The sequence below is a fragment of the Anser anser genome (assembly GCF_964211835.1).
Source record: "Anser anser genome assembly, chromosome: 3".
Lineage (NCBI taxonomy): Eukaryota > Metazoa > Chordata > Aves > Anseriformes > Anatidae > Anser > Anser anser.
The window spans coordinates 105,071,342-105,098,827 of record NC_139722.1 but is presented as its reverse complement, the minus strand read 5'-3'; the positions used below and the strand labels follow the sequence as shown (position 1 = coordinate 105,098,827).

Here is a 27,486-nt window from a genome sequence, read left to right as displayed (position 1 = left end):
AGGCTATAGTGTGGTGGGGATTGGACTCTTCTCCCAAGCAACAAGTGGTAAGATGAGGGGAAATGGCCTCAAGTTGTGCAAGGGGAGGTTTAGGTTGGATATTAGGTGAAATTTCTTTACTGAAAGGGTTGTGCGGCATTAGAACAGGCTGCTCAGGGAAGTAGTCGAGTCACCATCCCTGAAGGCCTTCAAGAAACAGGTAGATATAGAACTTAGTAGCATGGTTTAGTGGTGGACTTGTTAGTACTAGGTTAAAGGTTGGGCTAGATGACCTCAGAGGTCTTTTCCAACCTGAATGATTCTATGATTCTGTGATCTTACTTTATATACATACAGCACCTATGATTCCATGTGTTACTGCTTCACCAAGAGCACTGTGGCTAGCACTTCTTTGTCAGCATGTACTCCTCAATTTTCTGAGTGCTTATACTTCAAATTCACATTAGCGTAAACACTGCACAGATGAGAGAAAGCTAATCTTACCTTATTATAAAATCAATTAAAGCAGGGGTCAGCAGTTATACCTACTGAAACCTGTCATGCTGGATATTATCACCAGTGACAGAAACTTCAAAAGATTTAGAACTCATTAAGAGTAAGATGCAGTTTGTGGATTTGGGACTGAGGATAGAGTAATCCATTCAGACTGAAGCACTATGAGAATGCAAGTCTCTGCTTTTCTTTGAGTGAGAAAGTACAAAGAAGCTGTAGGGTGTTAAACTTGTTCTTAAGCAAGTATTTTCAAGACTTCACAATGATTTTAAAAGAATGATTTTTTAAAGTTAAAAACTTTTAACTTAGATTTTCCATCCTTTAATAGCAAGAAAAAATAGCAACTGGAGTATTTTATGATGCAGATGGAGCAGGTTTTCTATTGTCTGGCTCTTGACTCAAAACCAGGTGTAAATGAACAGGTACTATAGTTTAAAATTCAGGGTGAAATTCCAGACATGTATTATAAAGGATGTAAAAGTAAAAAACTACTCATCTGTGTATAGACCTTTACCCAATGTAAAGATGAAAAATGTAGGAGAAAATTGCAGAAGGCAAAAAGGTCACCTACTCAAACAATTTAAAGAAGCACATGAATCTTAAACGTGAGTTTGTTTTCAGTGGCTGTCTCTGTCCTAGCAAAGTTGTCTGACAAATTCTACCAGAAATGAAGCATAGAAAGGGAAAATACAAATCAACACAGTACACAAAGACTTTTCCTTTAATGCTGGAAGGCATTGCTAAATTCAGAACTGCCAGTAGTTAAAATTCATTGCTAGAGGTGCAGGTTTTGATCAAGAAAGGAACAAAAGAATTTGTGTATGCAAGACAGGAATCTTAAGAGAGCACTGCAATGCAACAGGTTGCTACACTTCATTTTGCTTGCAGGGAGACTCTGCTGGGCTGTATCTACCTCTAGGACATAAATGAATCAACTCTTTTTTGCATGGAAAGTAAACTGGCTCCTGTAGAATTAATTATCCTTTTTTTTTTTGTCACTTGCTCATGTTACTCATGCTATCACAAATTCAAACTTTATAGTTTCCTATTCTAGCTGCCATCTGTTTCTTGACAGATGTGTGTGCACTCCTCTGACTATACAGAGTTGAAGCTTGAGTCACTGCTAATACGAATCAGATAGTAGTCCTTCCTATCTTACCTGTTAACGTGATTCCATTTTGTTTAACATTCTTAAATATTTGTTGAGGCAAAGAGTGAAAATTAAAGTGATTATGAGATCCATCTGAAAGGTGGAGGACATTATTTTCAATTTCTCTTCCAGGTAACGTTCATAAAATGTGGAAGAGCAACACCAGGAGAGAACGAGTAACCCTTTTTCAAATTGTATGTTCCAGACCACACTGTCTTGGAAACTTTCAGTGGAAACCAGAAATATGTGTTCAAATTCACTTAGAGAGAAAACAGGATCAATGCTGGGTTTGTCATGGCCTGGGTGAATCCTGTAAGCTGTGGGTCTCCAGATAATAAATATACTATTATAATTTCCATTTAGTAATATAAATATTAATATATCCATAACTTTCATACATGCTTTGCCTGATTAACCAATATTTTCCCAGGCTGGTTTTTTTTTGGTGAAAAACAAAACCTGAGCACAAAGTATGATAGTTTTAGACTAGTTAAAGAATGCACTTTTTTTTTTTTTTCAGTAAAACTTTTACTTTTGCCTAGACTTGCTGCCCTGCAGCAAGATTCTTGAACCAAAAGCAAAGATATTGTTACCTAAAAAGAGAAGTACCAAACTACTGAAACAAATTCTCCTCTTTGGTAGTGCAGACCTATATCAATAAGTATTAATAAAGAATGTGACTTTTCATCTGTCTTGTACCATACCAGGTATACTACATACATGATTCTCTGCTCCACTGGGAAAAAACACATTTTTTTTTTGCAGTAAGTTGTGATTCATAATCAGGAATTTACTAGTAAAGACGTAAGACCACCACTATCCAAAGTCTTAATGTGAGTTTGCAAAGTATGCTCCTGCAAAGTAATTTCCAGTGTGACACTTCTACCAGTCTGTAAACTTTTTAAATCTGATCACAGATCAACACAGTTCAGCATCTATTTCTACATCTGCGTCTTTCGAGCTGTCTTTTTCTCCTGTGAGAATAATTGATTATGACTCAAACAGCAACATGTTTTTCTCCAGGGGTCACCCCTGTCTAATTTTACATTATCTACAAAGACTAATTGGTTGCATGCAGAACAAGCACTATGACTTTTCATTGGCTATTGGGAAATAAAGAGATGTTAACAAACAGCAGGCTTTAGGAGATATTTTTCAGCTAAGAAACATGAATAAAAATCAAGTGATAGGGAAAGAGAAAAGGAAAGAGAAAGGGGAAGGGGAAGGGAAAGAGGAAGGGGAAGGGGAAGGGGAAGGGGAAGGGGAAGGGGAAGGGAAGCATTTAAACAGATAAAAGACTGGAAGGAAAAACAAGAAAACATCTTTTTTGAAAAACAAACAAACAAATACAAACTACATTCTTTTTTTTACATGACCTTTAGTTAATGGTAATTTTAAAAGCTCTCCCCTCAGTTGCAAGCATGGCTACATCTTTTTCTGACAGCTCTTTTGTGTAGGCAGAAGTGCTTGGGAAAACCCTTTCCCTGCTTTATATATCTGAATCACTTCTTGTCACACTTGCAAAAAGCTGATGGAAACATCCATGTTGCTCAGAACTAAAATGGCAAGTGAAATGCTGAAAGACGACAAATGTTTTGTGCTGGGTTGCCATGTAGATGTAACTGACATCTAAAACATTAGATTATTTTTCTGTTTTGTGAAAGAAGTTTTATGCCAATGATATTCAACACAGCAAAGAGGCAAAATCAGAGAAAGCAGCCACAGAAATGAGCAGGTTTTATGTGGCTAAGCAGACATATCCACAACAAAGCACTTGCAAGCTAAGGGTAAGCCTGTCTTTTTTGTCTCTTGCAGTGGAAGATGGTGCCTTTTGGGCCTTTTGGCTGTGAGAAAGAAGTCTCATTGCCAGTACCTGTGGTTTAAAACAAGCCATGTGGTCTTCTCCTCAACTGGGGACTGACATTCTGCTAAACAGGTGGTTAAATATCTTCTGCTTTTAACCTTCTCTGTATTTTCAGTAAATTCTTTGCCAACATAGCTGTAAGCACTATACTGCTTCATGCCAATAGCTATGGATGAATGCTGCATACATGGCTAAAAGGCAACAAAACAAACCCACATGGACAGCGTACGTGAAAGCAGGACTGGTCACCCTACCACCTGGCTCACTATGGGATACAGCCTGGCAACTAACGGCAAAAGCAGAGCCAGACTCTTTATTTGTGAATACTGGTAAGACAATAGCCACAGGTGCACCCAGTGTTTGAAAATAATAGGCAAGCATGTTCCATGAGGCCTGACCTATTCTGTGGTGGTATTTAGTTTGCATCTGTGACTAGTACTACTCTACCTTGGAGCTCTACTCTTCCCACTAGCATAGACCTCACTAGTACTACCCTCACAAGGCAGAACCATTTATAGCAGATAGACATGACTGTATATCCAGACATATATCTGATCCATTTTAAATAGTGGTAAATAATATGTCTCTGTACTTCCAATGAAATGACAATGCATTCAACTTACTCATTAGCATAATTTACTAAGTATTTTTAATTAAAATGTAGAAAATAGAAATACCGTTATGAAGTCTGAATATGAAGATGATCAAAGGACTGGGGCACCTCTCCTGTGAGGAGAGGCTGGGAGAGCTGGGCCTGTTCAGCCTGGAGAGGAGGAGGCTCAGGGAGGATTTTATCAATGCCTATAAATACCTGAAGGGAGGGTGCAAAGATGGAGCCAGGCTCTTTTCAGTGGTGCCCAGTGACAGGGCAAGAGGCAGTGGGCACAAACTGGAACACAGGAGAGGTCCGTCAAAGCATCAGAAAGCACGTCTTTATTGTGCAGGTGACAGAGCACTGGCACAGGTTGCCCAGAGAGGCTGTGGTGTCTCCCTCACTGGAGATGTTCAAAAGCCATCTGAACATGGTCCTGGGCAACCTGCTGTGGGTGTCTCTGCTTGCGCAAGGGGGGTTGGATCAAATGCTCTCCCGAGGACCCTTCCAACCTTAACCATTCTGTGATTCTGTGATTCTTTTTTAGATCTCTGCTGTAAAGTTCTTAGGCAAAAAGGTTTTGATACCAGTAATATGAAGCATTATTGGTTCTAAGCAGCTGCAAGACAGCAGTGATGACACTGTTTCTGTGGTTAACTACATTGCTAACAAACCACCGCTCCTCAATATCTGTAGACTGACAAAGGGAAACACAATGGAGGTAGAACACGTAAAAGTACAGAAAAAGAGACAAGGCATTTTCAAGATGGTTAAAGGATGGTCCTAAAGTATCTAATTTAAGCAACACATTTACAGAAATATTTAGGCATAGAACTTTTTCAGAAAACACAGATTGCTATCCAGCTTCCGATCTACGTTATTCAATTACTGACTGCTGAAGAGAGGACTGAAAACAAGAGTAATTACAAAGACACAGGAGTAGAAGCTGGTCACAGACAACCTCCTGCCTCTACTCATTTTTCTTACCTTGGAAGTTTTCTTCTTGCTCTTCCTTCTGCCACATGCTGACTAAGGGCACTACATTTTGATTAAGGGCACTAAAACAAGCTACACGTTTCATTATTCTATAAGGCATGTAGCTATTTAAGCTATTCTTTCTTTCAGTTTTTGGTCAGGATTTCATTAGATGAAGCACTGAGAGCAACTTAACCTGTTGCAGAACTAATGAAGGCCAGTACAGAAACATACTGAATGGTCCATTCTAGGCAGACATTCAGAGAAAGTGCATGTGTTGTGGAGGACACTGGTCTTTTGATCGCACCAAATTAGTTCATTACTACTGAAGTCTCAGGTATTAAAATTCAAAACAATCTGTGCTTTTGGAAGCAGCTGTTCAGCTTCTCTCAGAAGGAAAAAGGACATGGCCTGGGGGTCTGGATTTACTCACTGCACATATCTCCCTCATCTTCTCCCTCAAGGCAGTCTCTGATGAAGTCACATGCCTGGCCCAGCCTGATCGATGTACCATTCCAGCAGATGAAAGAACCCTCCAAAGCCATTTTTGAGACAGAAGCGGATCCTAGAGAAAAAGAAAACAAAAGCCATTTCAGGTTACTGAATTGTCTTTCTCCAAGCCAATAGGCCATAGGATCCTGGATAACACTGAACAGGAGAAAAACCTTGTGAAACCCCCTTAGTCCACTAATTACTTGATAAAGTAATTATTTTATTTTTGTTCGACCTGTTTGTCTTGCCAAATACCTAACAGTCCACCTAATGCAGCACTTAAGTTCTTCATGCATGTCTGTCATTTTTACTTGGAAGGCAGCTCTGAACCTTGAAAAGAGGGTTGAAATCCTACAGCCTGCTCTATGATATTTCTCAGGAATGACATGATACGCATGATAGATTTTTAATTGTACGCAAATTTACTGCTAGACTGACAGTCCTGAAGACTGATATAGTCTCTCTCTTGCTCAGAAATAATGTATCTACTTGGCCTGGAAAAAACACAAGCTTCTATCATACCCTCCTGTCAAAATGACTTGGATGACTACCTATGACTTGGATGTATCATATCCTGATATTCTTTCTGCAAGAAAACAAACAAGCGAACAAAGCAAAACATGAAAAAAAAACAAACAGCCTGACTTCTGTTTACAGTTTTCTTTCTCTTCTATACCCCTTCCCGCTCCTGCATCCTGCACTCCCCTCCCCATGAATCAGGGAGTCCTGCAGCAGTCTACATCTACCAAGATACAAAAATCACTAATTCATTTTCCCTATGCCAAGCAGCAAAAGGCAGCTAACAACGTTGTAGAAAGTAGCCAACTCCTGTAACATGTGTCACTGAACATGTGCACCATCCATTCAGAATCAGCCAGTACCATCTATCCAGAAATGATCCTGAGTACTAAGGACCCTTAGTGTGCTAAGGACCTTTAGCACAGTCCTTTTTTGGAAGCACTCCTTTCCCTTGTCACTTGAGTAGTCAGAGATCATCCAGCCTGATGAGTATAATTTTCTTTATCATGGGACTTCTCTCAACCTGAATCCTTTGACTGTGGCTGTGATACACAAGACAAGGACTGATTTGGTTATTTTATTTTATTTTATTTTATTTATTCTATTTTATTTTATTTTTTAAGATCCATGCTCCAGATCAGTCACCTGCAGGAGGTATGAATTAGTTAACACCAGCCTCCAGTCAGTATGTATGGAGAAGGCCAAGCTTGCTAAGTGCAAAAGCCCCCTCCACAATAATCTGGATGTAGAAAGAAACCTTCCTGACGGTCTGCACAGATGTGCTTCCAGTTCATCACTCCTAGAAGGCAAGTCTAGAAGTACAAAGAGGTCTGTGCTGTGATTCCCCACTGCAAAAACTCCTGCTCTGTCTCATATTAAATGGGTAAGTACTAAAGATTAAACCAAAGCCTCTGGGCAGAGTGAGCCATTGTTTGCCTAGCTCATCCTTGCTTGCTAAACAGCGCAGCTACATCATGTTCTCTGTTACAGCAGGGAGCTGGGAATCATTGGTGATTCAATTAGATGTGCACTTGATAGTTTTATTTATATTGCCTGCCAAAACTAAAAATTAATGAAGCATGGAGGAAAACAACCACTACTTCTCTTCAAGCTTATTTTATGGTGCAAATCAATTCAGGAGTGGGGGGAATACATGTCAAATTTTTTTAATAAAAGACCCTGGCTCCTGAAAAGGGTGATCTTTGTTATTGTCAGCTCAATTCTTTTGACTGCCTTGGAGCAATTCTGTCTTGCTGCATGCAAGCTGCATGGTGCCCTTGTATTTCAGTCAGGGTCAAAGCATGAGCACAGAGGAGAGTTTCACAGAAAAAAAATAGGCCAAGTAACTCAACCCAGTTGGTTGCTGACAAATTCTGCAGGCCCCTCGATAACGGATTAAGGCAGCGTAGAAGATATCCTCCTTGCCCTTGCAGTGCTCCTTGCAAAAATGCTCTCTTAAAAGACACTGCCTTTCCTCTTCACTTGCCTCAAACCAGTCCCAGTGTGCAAATGAGAAGTGACTCCAGTAACTCAGTAAGTGATCCCTTCTCCTTGGGGTATGCAATGAAACTGTGGGGCACTGTGTTCCCAGTACACACCTAAGTACCACCCGAGATAAGAGTTGAGGCCCAGAATGATTCCATTAGGTTAGAAATATCATGACATTCTTAAAAATGTTAAAGTCCTAGTCAAATTTAGAAGTATTTTTGCTTCTCTGAATTTTTGCCACATATTTGCCACTTGTGCTTTTGAAGGAATTCCCACGTTTATTACCAACTCTCATATCCCGCTTGGTTTATCTGCAATCTTTTCAGCAATCTCTGTGTTTTAGCCCAGAAGATGCTGTATTTGAAGATCATATGCAGATGTTCAGAGGAGGGTCTTGTAGGCAATGGAGTTGTTCTGTTTACTCAATTAATTACAACTTTGTAAAGACACTTGGTTTTCCAAGCACAGGACTGCATTAACTCTAATTTTAATGGAACTGAGGCATTCAAGAGCACTTACTGTCTTCCCAGGTGTCTTTCGTGCATCCCAAAAGCACAAGTCCCCTGAAATAAACTCACTGTGGTATTAAAAGACATCAGTTGCAGCTAGACATTAGGTGATTCCAGGAGATTTTCCTTCAAAAGAAACAGCCGGTTTGCATGCTCATTCCTTTTGTGGAGATGGCACTTGAATTAGCTCAGATTTGCATTAGATGCACATATACATACATGCTCTTTGTATAGGTTAGAGAACATAAATAGCAAAGCATCAACTGATGGAAAGACTGGGGTCTGTGACAGCACATGAACTTTTCTGTCTTATGTTTGCTTGCTTACTGTATGCACAAAGGCAAAATGAATTGGAGAAAAGAGAAGATAAACTAATAAGACAAATACCTAATCAAAAAAATCCAAATACATAAGACCCTTTTAATGGGCCACTTGATGCAGATGTTTGCAACCAAGCTCAAGGAAACTTAATCTTCAATTAAAATATTTTGTAATAAAAACAGATGTTTTATCTGACTTTTCATTTCCCAGCCCCTACCATTCCTGGCCAGATGAGCCAGAATGACCTGGATCACTAAGTTAAGTGGTCTAGACTCATACATAGAAGATGTGCAAGGAAAGGAAAATGAATTGCATCAAATAAGTATCAAAGTAAAAATTGTGGGAGACATCCTTTATATTTACAGCAGTGTTTATGTAGCCAGTGGCATTCATAAAGTACAGTAATCATTAAGCTGTACTATGGCTGACTTGGAGTCTTATAAATCATTGTTTAAACAGCAACTTTAAACAAATGGCGTTTCAGGCTCTAAATCAAAAGGAGAAACAAACAACTCCTTGAGGAACAAGTGCTTACTTTGTACCTCACACGTCCTGCTTCTGAACACAGCCCAGTCTTGGCAATATTCAAATCCATTACCAGACCCTCGACAGAAATGATGCAGCCTGGGCTCTTGATTCACTATGACTTTGGAGTTAGTCTTTGTGCAGCATGATCAGCATGAAAGGCAAAAATGGCATGGCTTAGCCTAACATAGGATAAGCAACTTACTGCTCAGACTGTGGAGCCAAGGCTGATGTAATTTACTTTGCAGCAGATGTTCCTCAGGTTTTTTCAGACTGCCTCTTCTTCCACCCTTAATCAGCAGAGAAACTTGCACTGGCAAGTTCTGGTAAATTGGTCCCTGAGAAGTGTAGCTAAATATGTTTACTCATGACATTTGCTCAACTGATGGGTAAAAAATGAGAACCTTAAACTCACTACCACCACACTTGGCCAAGAGGAAGAGAAGACAAATTCGTACAGGTTTCTGCAAAGATATCCCTTATCTTGCCAACTGGCTGCACTACTAATTATCATGCAAGATCAATCAAGCTGAACATAATTGTAACTTCAAGTGCTACGTGGAACTTCTCAGGCCATAATTTTCAATGGTACTGAAACCTGGGACCACCACAGCCAGGTAAAGCACTCCCACTCAGTGCACAGAAAAACAAGAGAGGCTAGTGGGTCAATTACTTGGTTGCTGTGAAAAAAACTGTTGCTTGTGCTCCGCAAAACAGATGATTTACAATGATTTGTGATGAATTTGCACCCTTGTGTGGTTTCCACAGACAAGGAGAGGCTCACTGGGCTGTCTCTGAGGAGCCCAGCCAGACACAACTGGACTCTGACTCTGTTGGTTCTCAAGCCAAGACCCTGTATGCATACAAAGTGAAAACTTCCATTTTTAACTGCACGTAAGTAGGAGGAAATATCCACACTTGGAATTCTACCCTGCTTATCTTGCCACGCACACTACTCCTCAAAAAAGAGAACTTTCCTAGTGTTTAATTACAGCTCTTTAAAAATACTGTAAGAGGCTAGTGTTGCAGTCTCATGCTCCTCCCTCCAGCCGCTGAATGTCACTGAAAACCATGGATTGTGGACCGTTGCTGATATTACTCACCTGTTACAAGTATTCATCATTATCTTCTCATTTTTCTTTGGTGGGAGTTCAAGGCACTGAGTCAGAGATATTTGAAAAGAGCGGACTTGGGGATTTAAAGGTTGCACGAAACAAAGAAAAACTGTTGCCTAGCTATAAAAGGATAGTGAGAACTCAGGGGAGTTTTTGATTATCGATTTTGCTATGACTTGCCCATTCCTCGTGGGCACATTGTTTCCTCACTCTTCATCTCTAACTTGTCAGCCTTATAGCAGTGCAGGCATATGCAGGTTGATAGGTCACTTGGCGCTGAGGATAGTGATATCCCAGGACAAATTAAATTGTCCATTGTCAATGAGTCTGTAATACCTCTGCCTCCACCACTGCAGAAGTTGGAACGTGCAAAATGAAGGATGTAGGAGAGTGAAAGAAATGAGGGAAGTTCATGTTTAAGGGAACTGCAGCCATCCTTAGCAAATAGCCAATGAACTCCAACATGATACAGGGCAGACAGGTAAAGTACAACTTTCACAGCCAGCTAGACTGCCTTCATTTTCCAGGTACCCACCCCAGGACACTTGTTTGCAGATCTTCAGAAAAGCCTGCCAATCACAGCTGCAAATGAGACCAGAAAGAGAGATGCTTGAGAAATACAATGTCCTCAAAAAATGCTTTGAAAACAGATTGGATTCCAGATTTCTCAAGCCAGGCAGCCAAAATTAGTCAGCACTTCATGATTTCTGGCTTTAATCTTCGTTACAGCACTGGTACTGTTGTTGTCATTGCCTAGGGATGCAAGTAAAGCCACATTTGTAGGAGGTGGTAATCTCTCGTTATTAGACTGCCTGGAACAGGCAGAAATAGCAGCCAATGTTTGTATGCCTGAAAACGTACCCATTTTTCCAGTCATATAAATTGACTATAAACTTCATATTTTATTTCCTGTATGTAAAATGGTAACAAACTCATCCCAGGAGCTCTGTGAAATTTTTTTCTTTAACATTTGTAAGGAAATAAGATGTCCTGCATGCTAAGGGGACACCACTGCCACAGTGAGCTACTCCAAGGTGAGGAATTTTGCTTCTTAGAGAGATGTAGAAAACAGAATGTTCATTTTACAGAAAATTTCAACATTTCAAAATATACTTTACACTAAAATAAAAATGCCAAAATTTTTTTGGAGAACAAAAATTTCATAGCAATTCTTGTTTAGAAATAATGACTTAAGAGATTACAATATGTAACTAAATATTGACATAAAACCAAGAAATCTAAAACACTTGTATTCAGACAAAGATATATATATATATATATTTTTTTTTTTTTTTGTCAGGAAACTCAAGTGGAAAGTTACTGTTTTGGAACTCTCTTACGTCAGAAATTCAGCCAGCTCAGTTCTAGCATGCTCTCCCTCTTTGCTGCTGCTGCTGTTTCAAAGCAGGGATGTTATACTTGGTATGCAAATTTTAAAATGCCTGCTCCTTTAGCCTTGCCTAATGCCAGTAGGATTCCTTACACTGAAGAAAGCTCCACAGCACACCTGAGGAGCAGGCGCTTGCTCCATGCCACATTTCAGTAGCATGAGGTAGCGTTCAGACTAGGCAGGCCCTCTGTGTTTTCTTGGAATTGCTTTTGACCAGGTCAAGTTATTGTCCATAACTTCTGTCTGAATGAATTCCTCAAATCAATATTCACATGATGTAGCTTTCCCAAGTTTACAGCAACAACTACCTTCTTTAAAATGAAACAAAAATATGGAATGTGAAAGCTTTATTTCACACTTTCTCATTTCTTAATCTGGGAGGTTGACTGAGGTCCTACTATTTATCTTCATTGCTCCTGAGACAGTAAATAATTGCTGAGCACAATAAATAACATGATAATTTTTTTTCTTCCTATAAATCTTGCCCAAAACACAACTTTTTTTTTTTTTTTTTTTGGTTAGGGCTCCCAGTAACATGTATTTTTCTGATCTGCTCACTGAAAGTAAGTTGCGATAAGCAGTTGCAATAAGCAACTCCAACAGCACATCCAAAACTTATCAGGAAGCAAGTAAACAGCAGCAGCACCAGAGAATTTTATAAAGAAAGTGTGATTTTCCAGCATGCATCAGTACCTACATATTCTGAGGTATCTACAAAGTTGAAAGGGGCCAAATGGGGCAGAAAATTAATATTTGTTCCCAAATACCTACAAAACATTGTGTACACATAGTCATTGGATTTTTTTTTACATATCACACAGCAGATCTTTAAGGTTTTCTTCCTTCTATACGGACATTCTGACTTATGATGTAATGGGATAGAGTAATTTTTTTGAAATCCTAAATGTCTTTTCTTTTGCTTGCTTTCTGTTGCCAGTGTTTCAATATCAGACCACATTTGCTATTTGAGTACCTTTTCTCTAAACTAGCATTGCACCTTTATAAGATTAAAACCCAGCGACAAACTAGCTTTCATACCTCTCCTAAAAGAACTGATTACTATAACAGTAAGCAACTGATTAAAAAATATATCAAAGAGAACAAAAATAACTAAAAAAAAAACCAGCAGAATCTTTTGTTTGTTTTTCTGTGAATTTTTCAAAATACAATCATTGGAGAGAGAGAACAGAAGGCTCCAAATTCTCCTATTAACTTTGCCATTTCCATCAGACCTCTCCGGGTCTGAATGGACTTAGAGACCAGCTCTTATCAGCCAACAACTTTCACCATGGGAAATGCTCATTGGGCTGATCGCTGGCTCACTGGAGGATGAATGCTCTTACCATATGCAGCGGACTCTGACAGAATCATGAACTGGCTGAGATGTCAAAGCTTATTCACAGACAACAGCAGCAGATTTAACACTGCTCTACTCTCAACATCAGACATAGAACTGATTTAAATAAAACAGAGCTACTGGAGACAGGACGTGAAAACAGTGCACGCTTTTTTTCGGGGGGTAAACCAGTAGCAGTTGATCAGATAGGAAATAAGTGTGATCTTTCCCATTTTGCTTTCTAGAAGGCTGGGTTCAAATCCACTCAAATTATTGAAGTTTGTTTTTGCCCAGTGATACTCCCTAGGGCCAGGCACAACCCAATAGTGGATTTGTTGCATGCAGCAACCAATTTCAAATAATGACATGAGATCATGAACTGCCAAAACCAGACTAACTCTGATTCCTCTTCCAATCTCTACCTTTTGCTCTGAAGTTGCCCAGATGCAAGAAAAAAGTTATAGAAGCAGGAGACTGGAGAAGACAGCTTGGATCATCAAGAACTGACTCCACTGTGGTCATATATAACCTCTCTCTTAATCCTGCAACAGTAGCATCTCAGTAGTCTCTCAGGCATACTCTTTCAGCATTGCCAAAACAGTAAACAGAGGTACATTTGTATGCCTTGTCACGAAAAATACAAATAAAGGTATGACACCTACTACATTCAAACATCACTTTAGATAGAAATCATATTTCTCGTTTCTAAAATGCAATTCTGCTTCTATAACTGTTTAAAGCAGCATCTCTCCTCTAGCTGTCAGCAGCATTAGATTAAGGTTTATGGCCTTACTGCTGACCAGTTGCTGGGGGAGACAGGTGGAATAGCGCAAATCAACACAATCACGAATGTGGACGTAGATCATTTCAGCAGGGTACAGTGTTGCATGCTCACATCACAGCCAAATGCTTTTCTGTGGAAAGCAGTGGCCCCACAGTGGAACAGCAATAGTTACTAGAGGTAGAAGCAGGAGCTTGCTGGGGAAGAAAGTTTTATGTCACACCACTCTCTACTGTGCCAATCCCTGTGACGCTGTAACTGTACAAGCGCAACAAATTTTTGTTAAGGAGCAAATTTCCACTTTGTTCAAAAACAAAGCAGCAATAGCTCAAAAACTCAAAGCATAAGCAAAAGGAAATTGCACATGAGCACTTGCTGTGAGTTAGAGCAATAACACTGGTCACTCGTTAACAGGTTTGCCACTGGGAGAGACTTAATGTGGATGGGGGGTATAGAGCTTTCGGTTCTATGGAAGCAAAAAGACGTAAGTGCAGTGTTAGCCTACCTCTACATGCCCTTGAACATCAATATCTTGGTGGATGCTATGACACTGCTGATTCTTCCAGCTGAATGCACTGAAGGCTGCCTACATCATGGTGCTTTGAAGCCAGTCAAAAGGGACGGAGAAGTAGCAGTTCTTTGCTCTTGTGTGCCAGGCTGTACTTCAAGCCTTGCTACACTTCAATGAAATTATCCTAGGAGCAAAGTTGCTGAAGGTCAACGGCACTGGACATCAAACAAAGCCTGGAGAAGGACTACTTTCTGTAGTCTGTGGCTCTGCCAGAGGCTTGTGCTAACCCTTGAACATGTGAAAAACTTATGAATTGGAAATGATTACAGCAAAACAACAAACAACAACAAACATACAGATGTCAAAGCAGAATGCAGTGATTGGCTCTATGTAAGCAGAGGTAGGTACTGAAGATAACAGGGAAAAACACGAGAAGAGATGACATTAAAATTCCAAGAAAACCACCTGGGTTTCAGGCACTACCCTCTTCTGGCATGTTCTGGGGCAAACATGAGTACAGGCTGGGCGATGAATGGATTGAGAGCAGCCCTGTGGAGAAGGACTTAGTGGTGGACAAAATCTGAACATGGGCCAGCAGTGTGCACTTCTAGCTCAGAAAGCCAACCGTGTCCTGGGCTGCATCATACCAAGTGGGTCGAGGGAGGTGATTTTCCCCCTTCTACTTCCCTCCCATGAGGCCCCACCTGGAGTGCTGCATCCAGCTCTGGGACCCACAGCATAAGAAAGACATGGACCTGTTAGAGCGGGTCCAGAGGAGCTGAGAGAGTTGGTGTTGTTTAGCCTGGAGAAGCCTGTCTCTGGTATGACCTTATTGCAGCCTTCCAGTCTTCCCCCTAAATGGGGGCCTACAGGAAAGTTGGGGAGGGACTCTTTATCAGGGAATATAGTGATAGGACAAGGGGTAATGGCTTTAAACTAAAAGAGGGTAGATTTAGATTAGATATTAGGACAAAATTCTTAACACAGAGGGTGATGAGGCACTGGACCAGGTTGCCCAGAGAAGCTGTGGATGCCCCATCCTTGAAGTGTTCAAGGCCAGGCTGGATGGGGCTTTGGGCAACCTGGTCTGGTGGGAGGTGTCCCTGCCATTGGCAAGGGGGTTAGAACTAGATGATCTTTAAGATTCCTTTCAACCTAAACCATTCTTTGATTTTATGATTGCAAAAACAGCAGAAACACGCTAAAAAATAAAAGAGAACCACCAAACTTTCTTTTGGCCATAAAATGTACGAGGTGAGACCTAAAAGATATTTTACATTTGCATGTGTCTAAACTTAAAACACAATTTGGTCTTGAAGTATCAATTTAAAAGACCAAATAATGTTTACGATTAATTTTTGAATGCATTTCACTAAGTTTTATCTCTAAGTGGTTGCAATCTTTGTGAGGTCAATCATCTTAGGGAGCACAAACACTTTCTATTTTTTACTGTGGTCCACAGGTTGCTCTGAACTTGTACTACCATTCAGTTTCAGCTGTACATCATCACTTCCATGGTGCAGTTAAGTTATACTGAGTGCAAAGGTGTTAGACGTGATATATATGTTTGCGTGTGTATATTTATTTATAAAGAGAGCCGTTAAAATACCTGACCTCCAGCCGTCCTGGGGCTTTCAGTTAATGGGATGTGGATGCAGTTTACCAGCTATAATGAATGTCACCAGACAACTATTCACATCTCTGCAGCACTGGGACATTGACCTGAACGCACAGGGAATCTACATTCCGGAAGTTTATCGAAATACCACCAACAAAACCAACTGCCCTGGAATCTGTACTTAAACCAGAAAAAAATGCCCTGCCTCCTTAGCAACGATGTCTTGATTAACATCAGCAGGACTGTTATGTAGCAGTAAGTACACTGAAGGCTCTCAACTCTACCTTAACCATGTTCTTCTTCCCATCCCACATCTAATTACCATTGCTTTTTAGTGACTACTATAATTTTAAACAGTCTGTCAATGAGATACCACAAAGATGTTAAAAGTACCTTGTCCTAGCATCTAATATGGATGAAATCAGCAATCCACTGTTCCTCAGGCAGTAACATAATCAGAAAACTCAGAGGTCTCAGCATTCATGGCAGCCACATCTTTATGGGTAACAGTCACTGCATTCTCTGAAAAGATCCTCCTGCTGGGAGGGTCTTTGGACAACATTGTTGGTCTCTGACAAGTGAAAGGTGTCCGGTAGTCACTAGGTTTCTTCCAGGTAGATCATGACTAAGTAATCACCTCATCCAGCATATCCGCAGAAATAAGAAGCCTGTCATCCTTTTCCCAATACCCAAGAAAGGGAAGAATGAAGTACATAACCAGGGACTGTGTGCAAAACGTCGAAAACATAGCAACCCAACATCATTTTTTGAGGTACTTCACCACCACTTCAAGGCCCCTAACACACTATTTCTGTGTGTAGGGGCCTTGAATTGCTAGCCAGCCACCTTCAGAAATGCTGCTTATCAAATAAGCAATCTGACCATCAGGATTCCCAAACTGGCTCTTATGCTGTGACCTTGGACAAGTCTTTTCACTTCTTCAAGCTTCCATTTCATTGCCTGTGCCAGAAAGAAATTACACCTTGTGGGGTTTATGTGGTCTCCCTATTGTTTAGAAATAGAGCTGCATGAATAGTGTATTTTTCCTTGCACAGAAAAAATATCTAATTTTTAAGAGCTTACCTGAAACGAAAATGACCCCTAAAAATGGAAAATGTTTGCTTAGCTTTAGTCTAGAATCTTTTATTTGACCTGTAATAAAATATTTATTATTATTTAAAAATAAAATAAAAATTTGCTTCATTTTGAATATTTAATCTTCATTTATGCCTCAACATATTTCAAATTAAAAAATAAAAATAAAAGGGAAAAGGTGTTAAAATTTACCATTTCTTCCTTTTTTTTTTTTTTTTTTGTCAAAATATGTACTAAATTTGACCAGAATTTTGCTCAGTTTTGTCTCACCAAATTTGCATTTTTAACAAACCTAGAATAAAAATAGAGACACTACATATCCCTTTTGTAACACATGGAAGCTCTAAAGTGCAAGGCTATACTGATTGTATCAGTAAATGCTAATTGCAATACTGAGGATGACAGAATCACTGGAATCATTACCACATGCTGTTGGGGCAACTGTCTGAAGAAGCCGTGGATCATTTCAGCTTGGTCCTGTCCCGTGAAATCTAATCACTCAGACACTGCACCAAAGAGGAAATTTGTTTACCATATTAGGGCTGATGTGATTGAAAACAATCTCTCCATTTTATTAAAAAATGCAAATATTGGCTAAATACAGGTTTCACTGAGGGAACCTCAGATTTGCATGATTCCAATGTGAAAAACAACCATTGATTCACTCAGTTTCTCATGAGCACTAAAGACATAGTGCTCTGCTTTTGCTTTCTCAGTGAGTGACAGTATGGAAAATAGTTAATGGAAACTCAACATTAAAAATGTCACTGACAATTAAGGTGACAGATTAAAGGGATCTACATGCAATCTGCAAACCTGTTTGGCATTCACTGATTAATGCAGTAAATTAGGTACTAACAAATGCAATGATATAAATTGCTAACTTCACTCAGCAATATATACAGATGGTGTCAATTCTGGAAGCTAAGTTATTAAATTTTCTGTAGGTGAAGCACCGAGTACTTATTACAATTTTGAGATCATGAGCAGAGACTTTCAATTTCTGACCAGAATGACTTCCAGACTATCTCTGGAGTACCCGACACTATTAGAACTGCTCAGTTTTCCAAAACTCAAGTGAAAATTGCTTTTCATTGTGGTGGAGACTGTAACAGAACTCTACCAGCACCAAATCTGAATCTAAGCTTCTCTTTGGTGGACACGTGTTTGAAGACAGAGAGATGCTTTGTAAAGGTACTCTCAAAAAATGCCTGTCTCTGAGTTCTGCTTTGATACTTAGTACGACAAAGAACTGCTTCTTGAAGAAATTGCAGGAAGAAATGCCACAGAAGGGACCTGAGACCCATAACAAATATTTGGCCCAAAAACTGGAAACAAGTCATAGTCTCTCTGTATTTTATGGATGCTACTCTCTGTCAATTAACAGACCCCAACTACTTTTCATATATACAGTCAGAAATTCACAAGGTAAAGATATTCCCCTCTACAATTCTCAGGCAGTGCAAGGCTCAAGCCTTAGCAACAACACTTCAGCTCCCCTTTGTCAATGCTAATGAGTTAAACTGGACTGCAATGAGAACAGACAGACATACTTATCCAGCTGCATTGGCAGGAGAGATTAATGCCTTCATCTGTTAAGGACTGCTTTACCTTCTGATCAACAAGGGAGGAGGCATGTGCAAGTACTCCCTAACTTATTTCAGACAGGTGAGTCCAGAGCAACATTTCTTACCAGCCTGAGGACTTTATGTTAGCTTATCTAATTTTCAAATTGCTGTTGCTCTCTGGGTTGCATTTAAACATCTTACAGACTCTTGTTACCTGCTTAAAGATTACAGGAGCAAGGCCACAATACAGTGGTGCAACAAGGTAGAGGAACACAGTGGCTGTGCACTAGTCACTATTCAACAGATGTCATTCTAATAAGTGAAATAATTCTGACACAAAAAAATATTCTTACTATCCCATTCTAGGCAATTTATGGAGGAGTGGGTATTTCCATTTCTCATTTTTTTAAAAAGAAGGTGTAGTGAGGAACATCAGACTTTCAACTTCCATTACCTTTGCAGCTTTTGGAAAACTTCTAAGCACAGTTTGGTCTTTATTAGAGATATTCAGCTCAAGCCTGTTTCTACAACAAGGAGAATGGAATAAAACAGCTGCAGGTATCTACCACGTTCAGAGGAAATTCTGTCTTAATATAGAACTACAAAGGAGGAACCTTTCTTTAAATTAAAGCTGGAGGTAAAAAGGTGTGTTTATGTATAGGAAATCATTTTCAGAGAGAATTATTTAAAATTATTGAAACAATGAACTTATAAACAACAACAACAAAAACTTGCTACAATGATACATCCCAAAAAAAAACCCAAAACCTTTTTGTTTTATATTTTCCTGATGAAGAAGACACATCGATTATACTAACTTAACGGAATATTAATTCCCTGATGTGATTCTCAATGGCGCATCATGTCAAAGATGTGTCCTGTCAGTTGAAATTTAGGTGAGAACTCAATGATCTCAAAGAACTGAATCTGAAACGACTAATTCCTGAATGTAACCAGATATCCATGCAGAAGTAAGACGAATTAAGGTTCAAGGCAAATGCTGCACATAATACAGATCTTAACCTCATTTAGAAGTAATGTTGCTTAGGCCTTTATTAAGGGATTGAGTTACGAGTTCTGCCTAAACAGAAGTGACAGTCATTCACAGGGGTAATAAGAACAAGCGAGATAATGCAAGAGAGGGAATTGCATCTACTGGTAAGGAAGTAATTGAAAAAACCATGTGGATCTTCTATTAGCCCTTTGTAGAAAATAACATGGGATCCAATGTCCAAATGTAACTCAATTTAGGTAGATTTTTAAAAAAACCTTCGGTGAGGTCTCCCATAAAGGAATTGGGACCTGTGTTTTTCAATATCTTCATCAATGACATAGACGATGGGGTCAAGTGCACCCTCAGCAAGTTTGCAGACGACACCAAGTTGAGTGGTGCAGTTGATACCAAAGAAGGAAGGGATGCCATCTAAAGGGACCTGGACAGGCTGGAGAAGTGGGCCCACGTGAATTACATGAGGTTCAACAAGTTCAAGTGCGAGGTGCTGCACCTGGGTTGGGGCAATCCCAAACAGGAGTAGAGACTGGGAGAAGAACTCATTGAGAGCAGCCCTGTGGAGAGAGACTTGGGGGTTCTGGTGGATGAAAAGCTTGACACGAGCCAGCAGTGCGTGCTTGCAGCTCACGAGGCCAACTGCGTCCTGGGATGCACTGAAGAACCCCCACACCGTTCAGGTGGAAATCATTAGAGACCTGCTGCTCCAGCTGGACTGTCACAAGTCCATAGGGCCAGATGGGATTCACCCGAGGGTGCTGAGGGAGTTGGTGGATGTGATTGCTGGGCCGCTTTCCATCATCTATCAGCAGTCATTGTCATTCAGAGAGATCCCAGATAGCTGAAGACTTGCTAATGTGACACCCATCTATAAGAAGGGTTGTAAGGGGAACTACTGGCCTGTCAGCCTGACCTCGATGCCAGGAAAGGATGGAACAGATCATCTTGAGTGCAACCATGCAATGTATACAGGACCACCGGGGGATCAGGCCCAGTCAGCATGGTTCATGAAAGGCAAATCCTGCCTGACCAACTTCATATCCTCCTATGACCAGGTGACCCACCTGGTGGATGAGGGAAAGCCTGTTGACGTAGTCTACCTAGACTTCAGCAAGGCCTTTGACATGGTCTCCCATAGTATTCTCCTGGAGAAGCTGGCAGCCCATGGCTTGGACAAGTACACTCAGGTACCCAGAGAAGTTGTGGATGCCCCATCCCTGGAGGTGTTCAGTGCCAGGCTGGATGGGGCCTTGGCCAACGTGATGTAGTGGGTGGCATCCCTGCCTCTGGCAGGGGGGTTGGAGTTAGGTGATCTTCAAGGTCCCTTCCAACCCAAGCCATTCTATGATTCTAAGAATGTGCTCAACAAAAAACAAAGCTTTTACACGTAAATGATTTTGTGTGGATGCAGAGATGCAACGTGATCTACAAGGCTGCATTAGAAAGTATTTGGTGTAGCTCTGGTTCTGCCAACAACCACCTTACTTTTGACAAACCACTTCTATGTTCTTATGTTCTTCAGTGTGACTTTTTTTGGTTTGTTTGTTTGTTTTCAGAAATATACTTTATTTTCTAGACCCATGCATAAAATATCTACAGAGGGTATCACAGTTTAAAACCCAAGCCTAATATCTGGCTTTATATTTATAACTTACACAGGTTTCCCAGCATAGCTGGTGCTTGTTTGCTTGTCTGTTTTTACCAAGCCCAGACAGTCTAAGTCTGACTGGAAACATCTTGTCAATGCTGCATGCATGAAACTTGTATTGTCAATGTCAGTGTTATATAGTATTCCTGGATAGCACTGTTAGTCTTGCTAGTCTTTTCAGGGTTTATCCTAAGAGACTTTCAATAAACCACTCCTACTATAAAATAATTACTATAGAATGATTTATCTAGCATGCTAACCAGAGAGCATTGAGGAATATCTATTTGTTAATGATTCCTTACCTGATGCTTTTCATTCAAAAGTGAGGAATCAGTGGGCAGACTTTATAGATAACAGGTACTAAAGCACCCACTGGCTTTAAAAGGAGAATTCTGTTAGAAATTCTAGGCTACAATTCTTCAAGCAAAGCATTGTACCCTTTCTGACACTCTGATGATGCTATGATGCTAAAGGTAGAATGAATTGCTCTCTGAAGTGCCTCTTTTTCTCTCTGTTGACTATAGAGGGACCCTAGAGACTAGCTTTGTCATGATGCCTAAGTTGCAGATAGCTGAAGTCACAAAAGATGAATACGACATTGTCTAACTTCATACAACAAAGCATCTGAATGTCTGAACTAAATCTTGAATAGGGAGATGAATCCTGTGTGTTGTGAATTCGATGTATGTCTTATTATACAGATTTTACTCCCAGTTGAAGTCTAAACTGAGAATTGTGCTGAACAGCTTGGAAATAAGCTTTGCAAACAGGAGTCCAGGAGAACATTTTTTAGTCTCCTATCCACCTGAAATGTTTTTTGGCCTTTGTTCAAATTCCAAAAAACAAACACACACACACACAAAAAAAGAGCCAACATCAGCAACATTTAGACATTAAAAAAGAGGTCTCCTGTATACTATTAAGACAAAGAAATATGGAGAAAAGGACAACTCCATTGCTTGGCTTTGTAAACTGGAAAAGAAACCGTATTTACTTCACCTAATGCTTTTCCTATGTACTCTTTATGAACAATTGGTACTGGATAAAACCCACACAAGTACAGAAAGTTTCTTAGGCATACAATGAAGCTGTGCAATGACCAACCTCTCTGCCTGAGTAACTTTCAAAATAAGTGCAATTTTATAAGAAGATTCTCGAGAGACAGTGTTCAATTATACCAACATATTTACAGCTTAGGCGATGTCTAGCATTAACTGAAAACTCAAAGCTGACAGCAGTGCTACTCTTTCCTGTTCCATTAGCCAAGTACTTCAATTTAAACTTGTTATGGATACCCCAGTAAATTGTTGGTTATTGTTACTGCCACAAATGGCCTGATTCTGTTCACACACTATTTCTCTCTCATTTCTAAGACTGATGAAAGGGACATTTAAAATTGCTTCCATTTCCTCCCATCTAATTCCATCCCAGGTGCCAGCTAATCTAATGTTCACTCACTGTGGCCCAGCCAAAGGGCTTTGCTCATCTTTATTCTTCTGTTGACACTTCCCTTACTACTTGCATTAAGGTATTTACAGTCTGATTTCTTTGTCCTTTGCTTGTACTCAGTGCACAGCACAGACCAGACACACCTGTTCGTAATGCTCTCAGATGGTATAACAATATGAATAAATGGGAAAAGTAATAAACTCCTCTGTAGTATTTGCAGAACAGTATCGCTGTGCGATTGCAGTATAGAAAGAGTGAACTTGCAAAACTGACTTCCATTTGGTGACATCCTGCCTCATCATGACACTTTGGTTTTGTTTCGGCAATTACATTAATTGTACAGGAAAAGAATGTACTCTGTACTTGAAGTGTCAAAAAATAATATAAAACAGGGAGTGTACTCACTGCTGTTATACCTGAGAAAGACACTGTAATACTTTACGGACACTGCTGATGTCTGTAACTGCTAATAACAGAAGAAGCAAGTAGAAGCACATTTTAATTTATGGCAAGCTACATGAAGCCACAAACTAGATGGCATTCTACAGATCAACAAAGAAGTTGAAGACTACTTGCTAAAATATACATTTATAATGGAATAATAATTGCCCTAAAGGTTGTATTACGAGATTAGATAGGCAGGAATGTTTTATGACTAGAGGGAAAAAGGAGGAACAGGCTTGTCCAAATGAGACAAGTTGATTGACTTCACTTGGGAGCAGAGCGAGTTGGAGATGCTGCTAAGGTAAAATTTGAGGAAAACAGACGGGCCACAGCAAAGCACTCTGTGTGAAGATGAACTGGTTAAATATATCTCAGAGTAGACCTTTTTATGGCATCCCACAGAAACAGTTATTTTGGGTTTCTCATTCGCTTCCATTAGTAGTAAGCTATATTTTTAGAAAGTACACTTCCTAAAAAATGTATTCTGTGATCTATTTTTTAAAAATGTATAAAACTTTATAGTAATATGTATAATTCAAACACTAAGCATCAGCTTTAGCCTCCTTTACCAACGATGAAAGAACAGCTATAATTTAAACCAAACTCTTCTGTTGGCTGTGAAGAAACAAGAAATGACAAGACTGAGGTCAAAAACAGTGTTGTTCCTACCAAAAATGTAAGGTGTCTCCTTCTTCAAAAGCTTTTAAATACACTGGGACAGATCTTCAGCTGATGCAAGTGGTCAAAACTCCAACAATGACCGATGAAGCAACATGCTTTACAACTTCCACTAGCAGATTTACCCAAGTGACTTCACAGGTACTCACTTTACTTTCTTTACTTCATGAAATAGCTTGCATACAGTACATACTCGAGGTACTTTGCTGTCTAAGCCACATGGCAATTTCTGTAGACACATAAGTCACTTTACTACTGTTTTGTTACTCATGTGTACCATAAAAGTACCTGATAAGTTGACACCATTGCCAAAACCCTACACTTACTGTTCCTGATCTTAGAGTGATTGCTCTTTTTCCATTCTGGTTTCATTAATATCAACTTATGTCCTTGAATACATTTACATACACAGTTATTCCATGAGTTGATTAAGGAGTCAACAATGACGTCCTATAAATGAACATTAACACTCATATTATTACAGAAATATAATTTCTTCCATTTCATATTCATCCTGTTTTGTACTGTATACCATCGTGCTGGATTTATGCAGTTGTTACTTACAGCTCTAAATGACATCTTAAAAATCCACTATATAATTTGGGCATAAGTGCATGGCATATTCAGTGCTGCAGTCTCTGCAAAATTGTTTACTTCAGATTGTGGCTCACACAAATCAACCAGAACAGCTTAGATCTCAGTATGCCACAATCCATCATCTCACAAAAATGGATAGATTGACTCTCACCCTCAAAGTTTTAAGATATTAAAATAGTTGCTTTGTTCATCTCTACTCATATCAAATGAAAAATCCAACACTGATATAATTTTTGGAACATGATAAATCTCTCTGTAAGAGCTGACTAAATTATATTTCCTTGTAAATCTGAAAAGCATTTCTAAACCTTGTTTTGCTTACAAATTTGCTGCTACTCCATCAGTCATGCCCCATGGACAATATACTTCAGTCTGGAACTGGACCCAGAATCCAGCTGACTCATTTAGGTTCTTGCAGCCTCCCAGTGGTACGAAACTTCTGCATTTCAGTTCTTAAGATTTCTTTTATGTAATAAAACCTGACTGGTAATTTAAGATCTTACCATCTGTGTGTGACTTCTGGATCAATGTGTCTTACTAGCAGGGCTTTCAAATTCTCAATTCGTAAAAGCATTGTATGTCTCATTTATGGCGGTACTCCTTAAGACTGCCTCCAGAGTGTATAGACTTTCCTTTCACATCGTCACAGGTGGAAGGCAAGCCTCAGTGCAATGCAGTAATGACGGAATTTCTGAAAAACCCTGGGGGACTAAGGAGCACAGTTCTCATTAATTTGTGCACCTAAGTCACTTGGCAGCTTTTGAAAGTTCCTCTCTTTCCCCAACTTCCTCCATGACTTCAAAGCAAAAGAATGACAACACACAGGTTTAATGATCTGATGTACAGCTACAGGTTGTGAGTTTCCAAATACAGCATAAAGAAGTCTGCTTTGTTGAAGGGGAATATACTCCTTTTCAGAAAACTTTGGCCCCACATTACTGATTCTTAATTTTTTCAAGAAGAAATTGACGCATCTGGTTTTGTCAGCTGGCATTTCTAGTTATGTATTATGAAATTGACTCAGAATTACAAGGTTGGGGTTTTGGTTTTAGTTGTTCTATCGCAGAGTGCCTACTTTACAGTATCCATCACTGCTGACACTAATGTGCCACATCTCTCTCACACTAGATACAGCACAAAACTACCAAGCAATGTCTGTGGCATTGGTTCAGCAATTGGTTTGCTAAGAAAGCCAGTTGAAATAATCTGTGCAGAAATTGAACGGCAGTAGAAAGCAAGCAGGACTCCTTGAGGCAGAAGGAAAGTTTTGTACGAGAAAAGGGAAGGGCCAGACAGGCAGGTTAGTAATGAGATGTCTTAGACAGAGAAAACAAGCTCAACTCAAATACTTCAGAAAATAAGACCCAAAATGTAGAAGTGCCCCAGAACACTTTACTGTAGTAAAGAAAGAGGAGTTATCCTGTTCTTTAATCCTCTATGCATTGCACCACTACAATGCAGTAGTATCTCATTGGTGTGTTTGATATCTATGAGTCATGCCAGAAAAGGGGACCAACTTCCACCTAAACACATTTGTCTTCTCATTTGATTATTTTAAATGTTAATTGATCATTTCTTTTGTATTTCATCAATTTTCACAGTTCACTGAATCTCCCTCATTCTCACTTGGTTTCTTTCCCTGTGCTGCCTTGTAACAGATTATCCATCAAGTTAGTTCGGTCTGATTGCCTATCTGATTAACTTTGATTGTTCTAATTAATTAATTGGATCGTTTATTTTAATCACTTTCTAACAGGTCAAACTTCTTAATCATGTCCACCATCTAGACCAGTTCTTCCTGCCTGATATCCTGCCATTTGTTTTCAGTGTTACTGGTCACCATCTTTCTTCACCTCTCTCTGTCTCGCTTATTCTTTTGCTCACTCAGTCCAACTCCTTTTTGCTTGATCATCTCCCTCTTCTGTTCTGACTTCCTAAGCTTCCCCACTGCCTTTCACCTCTTCTCAAAAACTACTCTTTTGTTCATTAACATGAATCAAGTTGCATAGTGAGGTCTTAACATATTTAAACATCAGCCTTGGTCAAATCACAACCTTTCCTACAGCTAGCAGAAAATTTCATGGTTCTGTACAAAACAAAACTCTAAGTAAACCTGTCCTTAACTTTGTTTTAGTAAAATCAGGGTTCTGCATGCCCTCTGTTATAGGCTGGCAGTCTTTTGAAAATGCAGGATTTTATTACAGAAAGAGAAAGGGAGAAATAGACTGGTATCTACTTACACAATGGATTGGCTTGCATAAATCTTTGAATGTGGAGTAACACTGGTTTAAAATCATTGGGTCATCCATAAATTATCATTGTCCTCCCTATTTCTCAGGTGAGTACAATGCATTCTATGATTGTTTCAATAAATCCAAACAATTAAAACATCACAAGAACTAAGTGGCAGCAATTAATAGTAATAAAAATAAGTTCAGTTTGGGGAAAGCAGATTACAGAGTTCATTTTCCTTCACTGAATCAATGACTCCCCTGTTGAAATAAGCCTTAATTAAGGGAGAAGGTCAGGATAAAAATCATATACAGCATTATAAAGATAACATATCGGCCACTTCTTCTAGGTGTTAAAAAGTACTTAGTACCCACTACTGCCAACATTTGCAGGAGGAACTGAGGGATTTGCAGCGTCTCCCAAGCAGTTTCCAGTACCTCTTAAGAGCAGGCCCTTCCGTTTTGATATTTAAAGACTTGAGTTTTACAAGTTGAGATTTCTCATTTTTGTTTCTTAACCCAAATCACCTAACCTTTTAAATTAGAAGAACCTGTCCACTTTGGTTAAGACAGTAACTCTGTATAAGAAACATTCACATTCAGTCTTTCTGGGGCAGATTCTGGTCTTTTGACCTTCTATATGAGTGCATCAATTTTAAAAAACAGTTTTATGAGCATTATTACACCATTTAAAGGACTTCTTTATACCTCCTTCCTCATATCTCATACATATATATATAATCAGATGATTATTGAGTAAAACAACAAAACACTAGGTCTCATTCACCAACATACTGGCATGGCAGACTTATGAAAATCAAATCCGTTAGACATTCAGGTTCATCTCTCCCTTCTTTGGTGAGTAAACTGATGTTTTAAATACATTAAATCATTTAACATAACCATCACTGTCTAAATTTGGCTCTGCAATAAGCAAGTGCTTGCAGTCAGCAACGGAAATGCATAAGCACTAATTCATTACTGTTAAAAGCTCTACAATTAATAGAATTACTGTGCCTTTTTTAGAAGCAATATTAAGACTAGAAATGCTTATTTTTTTATTCCTAGATACTATAACTTAATTTTTAA

The 27,486-nt window shown here is 39.4% G+C and overlaps 1 protein-coding gene across 9 annotated transcripts in view; it reads right to left on the bottom strand.

Annotated features, from left to right (window-relative positions):
• ALK (ALK receptor tyrosine kinase) overlaps window positions 1–27,486 on the bottom strand; it is a 305,848-nt gene that overhangs the window by 68,944 nt on the left and 209,418 nt on the right. For all 9 annotated transcript variants that reach the window (XR_014581118.1, XM_083827801.1, XM_083827805.1 and 6 more), the window contains one exon: window positions 5,507–5,638. Coding sequence is in view for 8 of the 9 variants with exons in the window: in XM_083827801.1 (XP_083683927.1) it covers window positions 5,507–5,638 (132 nt within the window). In the remaining variant the exon portion in view is untranslated. The remainder of the gene's footprint in view (window positions 1–5,506; window positions 5,639–27,486) is intronic.